At 40.8% G+C, this 16551-nt stretch overlaps 1 protein-coding gene across 7 annotated transcripts in view; it reads right to left on the reverse strand.

The window, feature by feature from the left end:
- KIF16B (kinesin family member 16B) overlaps positions 1-16551 on the reverse strand; it is a 306852-nt gene that overhangs the window by 185099 nt on the left and 105202 nt on the right. For 4 of the 7 annotated variants that reach the window (XM_021078043.1, XM_021078046.1, XM_021078042.1 and 1 more), the window contains one exon: positions 1934-1984. The exons of the other annotated variants lie outside the window; for them this stretch is intronic. In XM_021078043.1, the coding sequence (XP_020933702.1) occupies positions 1934-1984 (51 nt within the window). The remainder of the gene's footprint in view (positions 1-1933; positions 1985-16551) is intronic. 7 annotated transcript variants of the gene reach the window in all.

Below are 16551 nucleotides of genomic sequence, written 5' to 3' on the forward strand. Positions count from 1 at the left end.
GCTTCATGGTCATTACTACTGTTCCTGTCTGACTGTCTCAAAATCATGCGCTATCAAGGTCTTTGGGAATGAGGACAGCATCTCGTTGGGGTTTGTAACCCCAGCACCTAACACTGCCTTTTATAGGGTAATGTGCTCAGCAAATGATGTGGGGCTGAGCTAAGCTTTAAGTGGGAAGAAATGCATGACATCTGGAAACAAACATAGTGTTTCGGATCCACATTCTGACTGACAGGGGCTCAATTCCATAAAAACCTGAGGGCACCTCTCTTTGGAAAGAGAGAAACAGGCAAATAGTGTGAACAGGTTACAGCTCACTGTTTTCCACCAAAGAATACTGTAGTTTGTTTGCGGTGACAAGTAATATGAAAGATGAATCCTGTGCAGGGCAGTGTGGAAGGTGACAGTGTCACTTTGTACCACTCTGCATCTTCTCAGACAGGATTGGGTCAGTCAAAAATCTTGATATCCATGTTCTTTTCACATTACCTAGAAAATAGGCTTGTCAGCACATATTTTGCAAGCTGCCTTCCAAGCTCACATAGAAAGAAAAATACAAATGAGAAAGACTGAAATAGAGCAAGTCAATTAGCATCTCATGTGGCTCGTGTCTTTAGGGAAAACATTTCTATAATTGTAACTGCCTTATTTGGCCTTCTGATGGGAGACATTTATAGCAGCAAATGCAAGATGCTGCTAGACTTGAGAGACATAAAAATACATTTCAGAGAATAATGAGGAATGGGAAAAAACACCATAGCTCCTCTCGCCACCCAGAAAGTTTATGAAGCATACACAACTGCTCTTCTCTCGGTATTTAAATTTTCACTAATGGCGATTCTTGATAAATCATAAATGACCCAAAATCACTCTCCAAAGAAACTTGAAGACTTCTCTTTCTTTGGATAGCTATGCCATTTGCATTAAATTGAAATAATTACCACCGTGTCAAAAAAAATCATTATTTCTCATAATACTCTAGTCAAGTTCATTAAAATCCCTGTCTTATGAACTTGGCAAAGAGAAGTTAGAAGAGGAAGTAATTATTAAACAAACTCTGTCTCATTTTCACACAACCCAGCTTCCAGTTCTGGCGAAGATTATGCATGCCCAGTGCACATGGAACTTTCCCATAGTTCTGTAGAAATAGAATATTCCCATAAAGATCTGTAGAAATAGCTGGGAACCAACATTATCTTATTTGGATCTTGCTTTCACTTTGCTTTAATATTCAGTTTTTTTGGGCTTTTTGTTTTTTGGGGTTTTTTTACTTTTTAGGGCTGCACCTGCAGCATATGGAGGTGGCTAGGGGTGGAATCGGAGCTACATCTGCCGGCCTACACCACAACCATAGCAATGCAGGATCCGAGCTGCATCTACAATGTACACCACAGCTCACCGCAATGACAGATCCTTAACCCAGTGAGCGAGCGAGGCCAGGGATCGTATCCACAACCTCACCGTTCCTAGTCAGATTTGTTTCCACTGGGCCACAACGGGAACTCCTGTTCAGTAATTGTAAAATAAGCTTATATTGGAGTTATCCTGGTTAAAAAAAAAAAAAAAAAAAAAAAAAGGCAGCAGCAGCTCATGTTTACCTATTAGATAAGGAATACATGAGATCCATCCGGCTCCTGGTAGGAGTGTGGGAACTGCCCACAAGTGATTTCTCCCACTTCTCCTAAAAACCATGAAAAGCAACCAGATGAATAACCAAAGCCTTTTATGATGCCTATCTTAAATAATGTGAGGATGTGGGGGTACCAGCAGAACTGATGGCACCAAAGTGACATTTGTGTTCAGGGGGAGAGGATACAACAGGGAAGAAGGGGTCAGGGATGGGATGGTAAACAGCAGATCCAAAAAAAAAAACAAACAAAAAAAAAACAGCAAAACAATATTTTTCACCAGAAGGAAAGGGGCACACCCTTACCTGGAACTGCTCTGGGCAGGTCTGAGAAAGAGCAGGGCAGAGCAGGAAGCACTGGGGGAGGCAGAAAGAAAAGGCATGGAAAGTGATAAAAATGCAATCAGTGCCTTGCAGCAAAGAAATCACCCCTTCCAGTAGCAGCATGTTTTGCCAAAAACCAGAAGGCTGCTCTAAATCCACTCCCTCCCAAAACATGATGCTAGGAAAATACAAACAATCCGAATAGGAACAAAAAAGCAAGTAGAACTGCCATATTCACCATAGGGAAAAAAAAAATTATTTCTCAGCAGAAGAAAACTCACCAGAAAAATTCAGGTGCAATGCTAGAAAGTTGCCATAAAACATTCCAGACAATTCAAATATATGACTAGACAACAGCAGGAGGGGAGAAGAAAAGGTACAGAACTCATGAAGGATGGAAAACAAAAAATAATTACGAAATTAGGATAATTATTTGGCTCGTAAATAAAACATTCTTTTAATTTCATTCATAAGAGAAATACAAATCAAATAGTACCATGATCTATTTTCAATCTATTAGACTGGCAAAATTTTACAATTTGAATTCATTCTGTTGAGAAGTTGTAGAGAAAGAAAAATGGGACAACCCCATGGAAAAGAATTTAGCAACATCTTCCCCAATTACAGATTAATTTAACCTTAAGAATTTCACTTCTAGAATTCTATCCTATGATTTTGAAGGAAAAAGTACAAAATGATTTTTTCACACAACCAACACACACGCACACAACTCAGTTATTCCCTATGATATTATTTCCACTCCAAAAGACTGAAGAAAAAATGCCCAGTAACCCAGAACTCTTTTTTTTTTTTTTTTTCTTTTGACTGCTCCCACACAACCTAAAAGTTCCTGGGCAAGGGATTAAACCCATACTACAGTTGCGACTTGTGCCACAGCTGTGGCAATGCCAGATCCTTAACTCCTGCACCACATGGGAACTTCCAGTACAGAACTATGGGGGCCACCTGCAGTGATACAGTTTATCTATCCACACAATGATAAAATGCAGTTAATAAAAAATGAGGAAAATCTCTTAAGAACTAAGATACATTGCTAAATGAATAAAAAACAAGATGCAGAACAATGTATATATTTTATTGTCCTTTTCTGCAGCAAGTATGGAGAATACAAATTCATACTTGCTCTCCAAAAGCCCAATGCATATTCATATATTCTTATTTTCCAAAAGAAAAAGCTGAAAGATAAATAACTAATAAAAATAGTTACCTATGGGGGCAAAGATTAAAGTAAGATTTATCTATATATACTATTCTCTTTATAAATTTAGATTAGAGAATTGTTTAAAAGTAATATATATTTGCACATAACACATTATAATATATACACATATAAAACATATATACATAATACATTTTATGTATATAAAACACACCTGCAAAGATATGTGTAATTTAATTTTTTAATCTTAAAACACTGAAACAAACAGAAATAAAAGAATCTGAGCATTCATCAAAATGAAATAACCACAAATACAATTAATCTTCATCTGGAACTACGTCCAGTCACTTATGATGGAGCATGATAATGTGCGGAAATAGAATGTGTACACTGGGTCACCATGCTGTGCAGTAGAAAAAAAATTGTATTGGGGAAATAACTATTAAAATAATAAGAATAAAACAATTAATCTTAATCTCAAGTGAATCTATAGTGCAGCACTCTGGCGACAAACCCTTCCTAATAGAAAGCATTCTCAAAGACGAAAAAGACCTACGCATTTACTTTAAATAATAATATTCATTAATTTTATTATTAGCTATAATATTAGTAATGTTGTTTTGAATCAGCTTTCAAATCAAATAAATAATAAATAGAAAAACTCAAATAATTCATTCAAGGTCTTAGGAATCAAGATTTTCAGTTAAGGGGGAAGACATATAATGATAAGGTGAAACAAGTTAAACACAGAGGTTGTATTTATTATTAAGTAGTTGAGGAGCCTCAGCGCCCCAGCAGCGGGGACCACCCTGGTTTTCAGAGGTTGGTTTCTCCAACAGCTCATCACTAGCTGGAACCAGAGCTCCCTCAAGAAAGGGCTGATTTCCGCGCTCAGGCAGGAGGGTCTCACCCTGTGCCTGGGACACTGTGTTCTGGCAGAGAGCAAGCAGCCTTCAAAGATTTATGAGGATGGGTAGACCACAGGTGGAAAAACATTCACTGAACAAAGAGTTTGACATCAGAAAGAACAATGACTGGAGTTGACTAAAGAAAACACACTGAATTGAGGAGACCCCATATTCTGTAATAATTATCATCCAAAAAAAAAAAAAAGGCAGGAAGAAAAAAAAGACCCGTATCTGTCCTCATTTGAAGTAGCTATGAAACTAACTCCTTATCTTAAACAAATATGACAAAGAAAAACAGTCAGCATTTATCCTGACTTTTCTGAAGCTTTGAATAGGCTCCAGTGAGAAGGTAAAGCTCAGTTTTACAGAAGAACACGGCATGATAGGAGGAAGAGATAACATTAGAAAATATTCCACAGCTTCTAATGAAATTACTGACTGAGGGGAGAATGATCAACTGCTGTCAAAACCAAGAGGTAAACAGGTTCAAAGGCACCAAGTGACAGCATATAGTCTTTGTTTCTACTCTAGTGCCCAACAGGAGTCTGCATACAGTAAAGACAGGAGCCAAAACTAATTATTATTATTTAGTATTACTTTAGTTATTAACTCTTTATATTTTATTAATATTTTAATTCTTAATATTTTGTCTCAGAAAAACCTAAAGGGGGGCAGTAGGCTAAATGAAGGAGTGAGGACATGGAGTTCTCTTGAAGCACAGCAGGTTAAGGATCTGGTGTTGTCACTGCAGTAGCTCAGGTTGTGGGTTGCTCCTGTGGCATGGGTTTGATTCCTGACCCAGGTGCAATAACACCACCACCACAACAACAACAACAACAAAAATGGAGTGAGGATAGGCATCCTATATGTACATTCTTTTAGGGCAGGACAAACTCCTGACCTTACATAAATCAGCTAATACAAAGAGGGGACATGTCTAGCTATGAGATTCAGTGTCTTTGAGTTACATACAAAACCCTTCCCCAGCACAGCTCCCACCCTTCCGGATACCAAGAGAACTGCCCCCCCTGGAGTCTCACAGGGAAGCAAGCAGAGTCCTTAACAACGTCCCAGATTCCACATGGCAACCTGCTTTCTACTGCATTTCCTACAACGCCCTTCAATACAGGTTAATGGGATGTGGCCAAAATCGGTTCAAGTGAAGCAATTCTACTGGGAGCTAATAGGATTCAGCCCAGAAATATAATTCCAAAGGTCTGACCTAATCCAGTTAAAGATTCCTAAGGATCTAGAATCCAACTCAACACATTTTACTTAGATAAACACACGAAAGATTCACATTTCCTATGGGAGACCCAATTTGGAATACACAGCTCTCAGATGCCTGAACTCTCAAATTCAAACTGACATTAACGTCCTTGCAGTAGACTGCTTTTCTGCCTTTGAAATGAAAATGCAAATAGAAAAGGCCTTCCCTGATCTTGCCAAAAACAGGCTCCCTTTTTTCTTATTCCAATTTAAAGTGTGCACACAAACATAACACACATACACAAATCCTTTACTCCAAAGTACACATACCTTGTGTGCTCTTTAATGATGTTCCTGATGGAAGGTGGGGCCCTGTGAGTCCCAGAGTGTAACCCCCAAAAAGGAAAAGATAGGCACTAAAAGAGATCACTAATATCCTAACAGCCAAAATGTAAGTAACCTACCCAAAGGACACAACTAGTAACTAGAACAACTAAGACTGGACCTTAAGTAACCTGACCTCAGAGATCATGACTTTCAACACTATATAGTATGACCTCTCAACAGCAATCCTCCTCCTGAACCAGGGATGCTGCCCCCATGGTTTTTGTCACAGCTGGCCTGGTGATGAATATAAAGATGGGACCTAACTTGCATACCATTTTGAGTGAGCTATGATGCTGTGGAAGAGCCAGGGCTCATCCAGCCATGAGGGCACCTGCCTCGCCACAGCTCTGAGCTTTAGGGGGACAACTGTCTATTTCTAAAGCCTCAGGGTAGGGAAAGATCGGTGGTGCCCAAAGATTCTACCCACAAATCAAAAAAGACACAGAAACATAAATGAGGACCAGGCCTCTCCTCACCTCATTCTTCAAGTGCTGTCATTTACAGGCCGGTCCAAGCACAACAAATAACATGGGTCCTGGGTTAGAAACCCAGCAACGTCTTACTCTTGGTGACAATACTGAGAAACCCCGTTTTACTTTGTGCAGGTTCTGGAAGACCTTTGGTCAAATTATGCTTTCGAGATATTCCTGCAAGGGCTTTCTTTGTTTCTGTTTTTGTTTTTTGTCTTTTGTCCTTTTAGGACTGCACCTTTGGCATATGGAGGTTCCCAGGTTAGGGGTCCAATCGGAGCTGTAGCCAACGGCCTATGCCAGAGCCATAGCAATGCGGGATCTGAGCTGCATCTGAGGCCTACAGCACAGCTCAGGGCAACGCCAGATCCTTAACCCACTGAGTGAGGCCAGGGATCGAACCTGCAACCTCATGGTTCCTAGTCTGATTTGCTAACCACTGAGCCATTACAGGAACTCCAAGGGCTTTCTTTGTTGAAGAAACAAACTAACTTGATAGATAGACAGGCAGACAGGCAGACACAACTCACACATGCACACGCGTGCATACAGGTAATGGCCAGTAACCTAATTATTTCTAAATATGTGTGCACTGTTGCCAAATGACAATTATAAATATTCTGAAAAGGACAGAAAACATGTAATGCTGAAAAATATCTCAGACCAGAAATCATACTCAGTGCTGTTTATCTAATAGTGAAAATTCAATGGCTGCCTTTGCTCAAAAGAAGTTAGTCTTATGATTTCATGTCCTTCATTTCTGCTCCATGAGATGTTAAAAAGGGGGAAGGGTGGGAGGAAGACTGAATATTCCCTGCCTTCTGAAGTCTTCACCTGCTCCATCCATGAAAAGCCTGGCTGCGGTCTGTCATCCAATATTCAACAGCTGAGCAGGTGGTGTGCAGAACTGCTGCCTAGTCTCAGGCAGAAAACAAAAAGGACTATGAACAACGCCTTGAAAGGTCTTGCTTCATACAGCCTGCAGCTTCCAGCTCAGGATGTTTATAAAGGGTCACGGTAAAGCCTCCCCCAGCAAGGCCTGACCCTTGACATGGACAAGTACCTGAAACAGGGCATCACAACAGTCAACTCAATGGGAAGCCTCACTGCTCAGCCACGCCTGCATCAGTGGTCCAAGATCACAGTAAAAACCATGGATGGGAATTCCTTTCATTCTCTCGAAAAGAAAGAAATTAACCCGCATCACACAAGTAGAGCACAACCAAGAGGAAACTCCAGAAACAGTATTTCAGGAAATGGGAGGTGACGGGTGGCAAGAGTTTTCTTTGGGCTTTGTAAAGCCCTTCTACTTTAATCAGTCAAGAAATCCATTAAAGATTCTGCCACAACCCAGATCAAAACTGTGTAGTTGTGCTGTGCACCACCTCCCTGCCCCAGTGCAGCTGCTGCAAGAACAATCCAGGGGGGTAGTGGCAGCTGCCAAAGATGAATATCAATTAAGGAAAATGACAGATGCAGCATAAACAACTGCCCAAATGAGCAAGCCTGGCACAGAAACAAAGACAACAGAAAATTAACATGGTTGCTCTGAATGACGAGAAAATGTCAAGTTAGGAAACCTCACCTTCTCACAGTTCTCACTTGTCCTATCAATTACTTGCTTTTGTCACCTAGGCAATTGCTCACCCATGGGTGGGCATGAAAATAAAAGCAATTATTAAGAAATCAAATTCTATTATAAGAGTCAAAACAAGAAGCCGCTGTTGAAATTCACATTCCAAGAGCATTTCTTGATATCAATTTTTGATTAATGGTCTGATGAGCATGGGTAGCATATGCTGTACTTTTTTTCCAGAAAACTCTATCTTTATGAATAAATATGGCTTAATATTCTAAAAATGGTATGCAACTGTTCAAAACATCAGGCTTGACAAAATGCCAAGTGCTAGCCATGATTAGGTTCAGAAAATACCTAATTTTAGTTAGAATGAAAAGTGAAGAAAGGAAGGCAGGGTTAGAGAGAGGAAGGGAGAAAAGAAGAAAAAAACGAAGAGAGGAAATTCACATACAAATGGACATAAACACACAAACACTCCATGCCCCGCCAGCCACTCCTTAGGAAAGCCAAAGAGATTAATTAGATGACTTCTGGAAAGTGCTCTGAATTCTTTGGAAGAAAGGTGCAATATGAATGTAAAGTATTCATTTTATTATTCTAAAAGGCATCTTCATTCACTTCCAGATGAAATATAATACAACTAAATATCCAGTTGGCTTTCTTTTAACAATGAAAATGAATCAAATCAGAAGTCTTTCTAGTACTTCTATTAAGCAAACACCAATTCCCCATTCACCAACTCTAATGCTTGTATGATTATCGTTTTTCTTAACAAGTGCCTGGAGTCATGATTTCTTGCCAAACTAAATTACTATAAATTTAATTACAAGCATACAGGTATTTCTGACTTTTGAAAATCACTTCCTCATCACCAAGACTAGCACGCACAAACGTTTATTGACTACCTACCCTGACTAGTACAGAAAAGCATGGAATGCATTGCCTGACCTCAAGAAGCCTGCAATTGTAGGGAGATGACACAGACTTTGTAAAAATTCATGAAGGGAAACCTCAGTTAAAACAGAGCCTAGGAGTTCCTGTCATGGCTCGGGGGTTAATGAATCTGACTAGGAACCATGAGGTTGCGGGTTCAATCCATGGCCTCGCTCAGTGGGTTAAGGATCTGGCATTGCCATGAGCTGTGGTGTAGGTTGCAGACGCAGCTTGGATCTGGCGTTGCTATGGCTGTGGCCGGCGGCTATAGCTCCGATTAGACCCCTAGCCTGGGAACCTCCATGTGCCACGGGTGCGGCCCTAAAAAAGACAAAAACCAAAAAACAAAAACAGAAGCTGGAGTCCGGAAGAGGGAGCTGGAGCTCTCATGCCCTAGGAAAGCAGAACCCAATGGCAAGAAGACAAGACTTCCTCTTCTAGCCTGGCAAGAGTTCAGTCAATGAAAAGCTACTCTACGTGGAACTCTCACTTCCTCCAATGGACCTTCTTTCCTACAGTCCTTCCCAACTTCTTTTTCCCCTCTTGCAAAGAGTTCTCCTCTCCTTGCTGGGCAGGAACTTACAGGAGGCTCACCTTGGTTGCAGACCCCAAATTGCAATTCTTGGTTGATGGTGAATAAACTTGTTTTTGCTGGAGAAATAACCAGCAGTCTATTTGTTTCAGGTCAACAACTAAAATACAAAAACTATCCACTAAGGAGTTTCCGTTGTGGCTCAGCAGTTAAGGAACCCGACTAGTAACATCCGGATACAGGTTTGATCCCTGGCCTTGCTCAGTGGGTTAAGGATCTAGCATTGCTGTGACCTGTGCAGCTTGGATCCAGCATTGCTGTGGCTGTGGCACAGGTCAGCAGCTTAGCCCCCATTCAACCCTTAGTCTGGGAACCTCCATATGCCATGGGTGCAGCCCTAAAAACACCAAAAAAACTCCCCCAAACCAAAAAACTATCCACTAACATCATACTTAACCAACACTGTTGCTGGGGGTGGGTGTCATGTGTTCTTCTAAGAATTTTCCTAAAACTCTAGACCTTCTTCCATAAAGTTCTAAACCACTGTCTAAAATGGAACTACATTTAAGGGAAATTTTCCTAAAAGGAACAGCACATTGTTGGCTCTCGAGTACATTGTCATTGATCCCTGGGACTCTGAGTCATCACTGTGACCTCAGATAACTCAACTGCAACAGAACTTAAGTCTGTGCCTTCGGTTAGAGCATCTGAAGGTGGGGACTGCTTTCATCCTAAACCAAGAAGCCATCAAAGTGCTTATTAGATTTGCTGAAATTATTCTGCCTCTTTTCAAATCAGTGGGTTGTCATTTATCCCTGCTATCTGGGTTGGCTCCTCTCAGCTCCTGCCCCACTTCCAATTTGCTTTTTGCTAATCTCCTCTGAGCCAGGAAACTCAAAAATCCTTCTTAAGATGTATGCACTGAGAGGTCTCTCATGTGAGTATAAGTTTCTAACATATTCCAAATCCTTGCCAGCCTTTCGTTGACTTTTGACCCTTTTTAGTGCTCAGCTATGTCCTGCAGAGCTGAAACTGTCAAATTCACCTGTCTCACCTCTCCCCTCACAAATGCTTAGTTTAAAAGAATAATAAGTATAAAAATGAAGAGTAGTGATGGGGAGAAAGAGGCAATATCTATACAATGGAAATTCCAAGCTGTTTTTGTTATCAATCCAGACAAAATCAGACAGAGGTGGCCAACATCTGAAGAGCTCAGGGTAATATGATTTTAAGACAAACAGAAAATGCCACAAAGAAATACAAATAAAAATTAAATGCAGGTTGGCTTCAAGCAAAAATAGCCTTAAGATTTCTCCTCAATTCCAGGATTTAGAAGAAAAGAGGGCACAGCTTTAAGCTTTAACGAAAACATCATGAGCCCTACAGGCAACCCAGCTATAATTTACATGCAAAAGCCATGAACATCCAATGGGTGAAACCTCCATTCATCCAAGAGGTAAATCAAAATAAAGAGAGGAAAGGGGCAAGCAGTTGTCAAACGCACTAGTATGAAGCCATGAAGATCAGAAAACTCACTGAGTTTAATTTAAACATAGCCTAAATACAGAGAAAAAGAAATAGACCCTGAAAAAAAGATAGTGTAGAAATAAAACAAAAATCTGAAATTAAAATCCCAACTCAGGGAAATTTTAAAAACCTTCTTCCAAATATCTATCGAGACAATGAAGAAAATAAAACTATAACTAGAAAACCTATCCAAAAACCTAAAATTACATATTAAAACATACAAGATGCTGCCAAATTTACACTCAAAGGAAAATGGATAGCCTTACATAATTTCATTTTTCTGCAAATGGCACAAAAATAAAGGTTTTTAAAATATCAAAGAAAGAGAATAAGAAAATAAGACATAAGCAGAAATTGATACTTTGAAAACCAAGGTAAACATAAGATTTGAAGGTACACACAGAGGAATGAAAGGCAAACTTTTAATGCATCTAACAAAAGAGGGGAAATATACAAAATTAACAATGAGAAAGATCCAGAATCTGCATCCTTTGAGTACTTCTTCAACCTTTTTTCTTCTTTACCTGACTGAGACTGAAGAATCTAAAACTTATGAAACCCACTGGTTCCTCTTCCCATGTTAAAAGAAATCAGTAAATAAGAAACAAATCATGTCACCTCTGCTGTGAACCAGCCCATTTTATCCATCACTACACCTGGAAAGATTAAATATGCATAACAAAGAATATGGATCACAATGAATCCAATCTTAAGGTAATTTATCATTTATACGTTTTTTTTAAAATTCCAAGACTATTAATGATTGAAAACCACCACCCAACTCAAACCCAGCTGAAGACACTGACAACAGAAAATTACAGATCTTAACGGAGTACTGACCAGTAACTCCCAGTCTCCTCTTAAAAATACCAAGTTTTAACTATGTAATAAGTTACTACCAAGGTACTGTTAGGCATAAAAGCAAAAAAAGCCACAGAATTGTGTACTACATTCTCAGAAGAATGACAGAAAATACATGAATTGTTAGTAAGTTTCTGGCCTACCAGAGCAAAGAAAGTATCAGATTTACTGTCCAAAAGCAGAAGTTTCAAACTGGAAGTTTTCTAAGAATGGAAACTTCCAGAAGCTATTAAACACAGAGAGATGTAAGGAGACCCATTTCTCTAATTTTCGCAGGTGCGCTTTGCTAAAATGGATCTTCCTGAGAAGGCGCCTGCAATGCACACCCCCAACTCCACTCTTCTCTGCCATCTCCTTTTTCACAACTGCTTTTCTTCCATTTTACACCAGAAAGACATCCCCGTCACCCATCCTAACCTCTCTACAGTGCACTCAAAATGCCAAAGAGAAATTCTGAATATTAGGTTTAAATCTAAGCCTCTGCAATCAAGACCTATCATAGGACTCTTTGACTTTCCCTTCTGATACTATTTTTGGTTTTTTGTTTGTTTGTTTTGCTTTTTTTGCTTTTTAGGGCCGCACCTGCGGTATATGGAAATTCCCAAGCTAGGGGTCCAATCGGAGCTACAGCTGCCAGCCTACACCACAGCCACAGCAATGCCAGATCCCAGCTGTGTCTGCAACCTACACCACAGCTCACGGCAATGCAGCATCTTTAACCCACTGAGCAAGGCCAGGGATCCAACCCGCAACCTCATGGTTCCTAGTTGCATTTCTTTCCACTGCACCACAACAGGAATTCCTGATACTATTTTTGTTAAGGGCAAACCCCGGTGATAGACTCTGGCTGGTCTGGCCTCTGGGATGCTCTGGGTTTAGATTTATCAGTGTCTTGACAACAAGGCAAGCAGAGGATCTGGACATGTTGAAGACACTGTCCTTATTTCAAGTCAGCAAAGGCCAACTTTGTCACTGTCCCCAACTCTCCCCATCTAACCACTTTAGAACTGGGGAACAGAAATGACAAGGATGTCAGAGAAATAGAGACTAACACATTTGTTTGAATGGAAGAATGAAGTTAGATGTTTTTAAACTAAAAGCCAGTATTTTCTAACTAGAATGATAACAATTCTGCAGCTCCACAGTTTTCACCACAAATACACAAATACATAGAGACAAAAATATATTTAAAGTCACTAATATAAAAATGCATTCTCAGCCTTTCCAGAGTACATAGAATCTTAAAAGGTGCCTTTTAGGAAGTTCCCTGGTGGCCTAGCAGTTCGGGATTCGGCATTGTCACTGCTGTGGATCAGGTTATGGCTGTGGCTACGATTTGATCCCTGGCCCGGTAACTTCCACATGCCACAGGTGCAGCCAAAAAGAAATACATAAAATAAAATAAAGTAAAAGGTGCTTTTTGAAAGTGAGAACGCAACAGGTATGACTGACGGTCAACTGGTAATTTGGGATAAAGCCTTTTCTGGTAAACTTCCCAGAAACTGAAACAGAGAATGGCTCTAATGAGTGGGAAACAAAACCTTTGTGACAGTCAGGTGATCTCCAATTCTTAATTTTCAACCAAATGGAAGGAGGACCAAGTCTCAGCTTGTCAGCTCACAGAGTATTATTGTTTTTTGGTAAGAGATCACCATGTGACTTTTTGCTCATCTCCTAAAACCACCTTGAAGGATTAAAGGACATGGCTAATGGAGCTCACCTTCCACTGACGTCAACTCATCTACACGGAAAGATCTAGCAAGGGTAAATCTATGGCCCTCTGTCAACGTCCTTGAGAACAGCCATCTACCTGAGGGGAAGGTCCCATATGTTTTGTTAAATGACACCTCTCTAATAGCACTTTTTTTTTTTTTTCTTTTTATGGCCACACTCATGGCATATGGAGGTTCCCAGGCTAGAGGTTCCCAATTGGAATTGTAGCCACTGGCCTACGCCACAGCAATCTGGGATCCGAATTGTGTCTGAGACCTGCACCACAGCTCACAGCAACACCAGACCCTTAACCCACTGAGCGAGTCCAGGGATTGAACCCTCATCCTCATGGATGCTAGTCGGGTTCACTAACCATTGAGCCACGATGGGAACTCCTCTAATAGCACTTTTTTTTTTTTTTTGTTGTTGTTGTTGTTGTTGTTGTTGTTGCTGTTGTTGCTATTTCTTGGGCCGCTCCCGCGGCATATGGAGGTTCCCAGGCTAGGGGTTGAATCGGAGCTGTAGCCACCGGCCTACACCAGAGCCACAGCAACGCGGGATCCGAGCCGCGTCTGCAACCTACACCACAGCTCACGGCAACGCCGGATCGTTAACCCACTGAGCAAGGGCAGGGACCGAACCCGCAACTTCATGGTTCCTAGTCGGATTCGTTAACCACTGCGCCACGACGGGAACTCCTCTAATAGCCCTTTTAATGTCTGATAATCAGTTATCAAATTGCAGGCTTCTGTTGCTTTGATAAAGCATGTACCACAAATAATTATGATGGTAGGCAACTCGAGAAGAAATTTTCTTAATAATCACAGCCTCATGGTTATAGGAAATATTTTTAATTACATTTTTTTATTTATTGCATGGTTTTATCATAAGGATTATGATGGGATGATCGAAGAAAAACTTCCTAGCACAAAAAATGTATTAAATTAGGAAAAACTGTAGTAGGGCGAACTGGTAATACAAGTTCAAGGACAAAAGAAAATGATACAAAATTTCTGAGAGTTAAAAGGAAACCTTTATTTCTACATGGATGATGGTGGAGAGTGGATCCCTGTGGTTTTACATTTCACTGGATTCATTCGAAAGGGTGATTTTATTTTAAAATGTCAATATTTGAAATCCACCAAAAATTCCATCTTGTGCAGATGTTAAGCATAAAGCAAAACACAGATAGCAACTTACAAATGTTCAAGGAACGTAGGGTTTTGCAAAGTTCCTTGAGCTGGGAAGCGACTCCAAGTGTGGAGTCAGAGGATCAAGGCGCTCTGGTTCCCAGCATGGCCACAGCTCGGGGGCTACACTCCAGGCTCAAAGTAACAGTTCCTCCCCGGGACCCTGGCCCCCCTGGTAAGTTCTTCCAAAAAACTGGGCTCTGAATTCCTTTGTTTACTCTTTCATACTTATATCTCAACTGCCTACCATAATGGCAAACAATACAGATTGCTGATTTTCCAAATGAGATGACATTTGCCAAAGGTTTGAGAGCAAGTCCTTGCTCTTTGGGAACTTGTTCAAGCTGAACATTTATCAGACACAGGAGTGTAGATGGGCTGAACTTTGGACTCTATGAAGAGAGGTCAGGAGGTGACTTCCTAACCAACATGAGTTCCAGGAGAGACCTTTGATGAATCATCATATATGTTTTCATCCATTTAAAAATAAATGTGCAAGAGACCAGGCTTCTTGCCCTACAGCAAAAACAGCCTCAAGAAAATGAATGCAGACCTGGAGAAACATTTCCAGCTCCTAAAAGAAAGAAATGCTCAACACAGGGACCAAAAGGATTTTTAAGTCATCATTTATTCTAGTGTATCCTCTACCTCGGGATAAAACCAGAACCAACCAATTCTATGCAGAGCTGGAGGCTGCACTGCCATTTAAACACCGTGAATGGGAATCAAGAGGTTCTTTAGTAGAAAAGATTCTTTGCCAGAGTTCCCATTGTGGCTCAGTGGTAAGAAGCCTGACTAGCAACCATGAGGCTGCGGGTTCAACCCCTGGCCTTCCTCAGTGGGTTAAGGGTCCCATATTCCCATAAGCTGTGGTATAGGTCACAGATGCAGCTTGGATCTGGGTCTGGCATTGCTCTGGCTGTGGTGTAGGCTCACAGCTACAGCTCTGATCCAACCCCTAGCCTGGGAACTTCCATATGAATCAGGTGTGGCCCTAAAAATGCAAAAGAAAAAAAAGAGAGAGAGAAAGAAAGAAAAGATTTTTGCTAATGTGGTTTAGCTCCACAGTCTCCCCTGTCCTGGGAGGTGGGCAAACAACCCAAGCCCAGCAGGCAGCCTCTGCCCCTCCACTTGGGAAACACTCCACACACCTCTCAAGTGCTATGTGCAGCAACTTCAATGGGCTGATGCATTATTCATTTTAAATCATTTTAATATGTATTAATTTAGAACATGCAGCTGCATGCATATCTGTGCATACACGTTCCTGTACAGAAGCACGAATGCGTATGCAGTCTCTCCACGAATTATTTTAACTAATTCAACAACCAAAGGTGAAAGACAAAAATCACTATTAAGCCTTACAACAAGAATCCAACAGACACATTTTTATGTGCAGAACATTTTTTCATTTTTTTGCTTTTTAGGGCCACACCTGCGGCATATGGAGGTTCCCAGGCAAGGGGTCGAATTGGAGCTGTAGCCTCCAACCTATGCCACAGCTCATGGCAACGCCGGATCCTTAACCCACTGAGTAAGGCCAGGGATCGAACCCACATCCTCATGGGTCCTAGTAACGTTCATTAACGGCTGAGCCACGAAGGGAACGCCCTACATGCAGAACATTTATTGAGCCACACCGCACATTCAGGTCTACATAGCCATGGCTGAGCAAAGCAGATCCATCTTTTCTCTCAGTTAAACAAACCTAAGTAGAATCCTTAGTGCTAACAGACCTTGAAATCATTCCTCCTGTACTTCTTTCTTTTTCTCTTGAACTTCAGAAATTTGCCAGAAAATCAGAACGCTGGGTGCTCGATGGCAGTGGAGACTGGGTCCTGTCTTGCTCCACACCCTCTAGCACCCAGTAGGGGGAGCTGCACAAGGACTTGTCCAGCAGACAACATACAATAGTGACCTGGATGTAGAGGGGGAGTTCTCATTGCCGCATACCTCAGGCAGGCAGGGCAAGGAGGTAATTAAAGCAGTTTTAAGTGAAATTTGTTTGGCTGAGTTATATTTATATATAAATTACTTTTTTCCAGCGTTACTGAGATATTACTGACATAAGACATAGGTAAGTTCAAGGTATACAATACAATGATTTGATA

This window comes from Sus scrofa, chromosome 17, assembly GCF_000003025.6.
Source record: "Sus scrofa isolate TJ Tabasco breed Duroc chromosome 17, Sscrofa11.1, whole genome shotgun sequence".
Lineage (NCBI taxonomy): Eukaryota > Metazoa > Chordata > Mammalia > Artiodactyla > Suidae > Sus > Sus scrofa.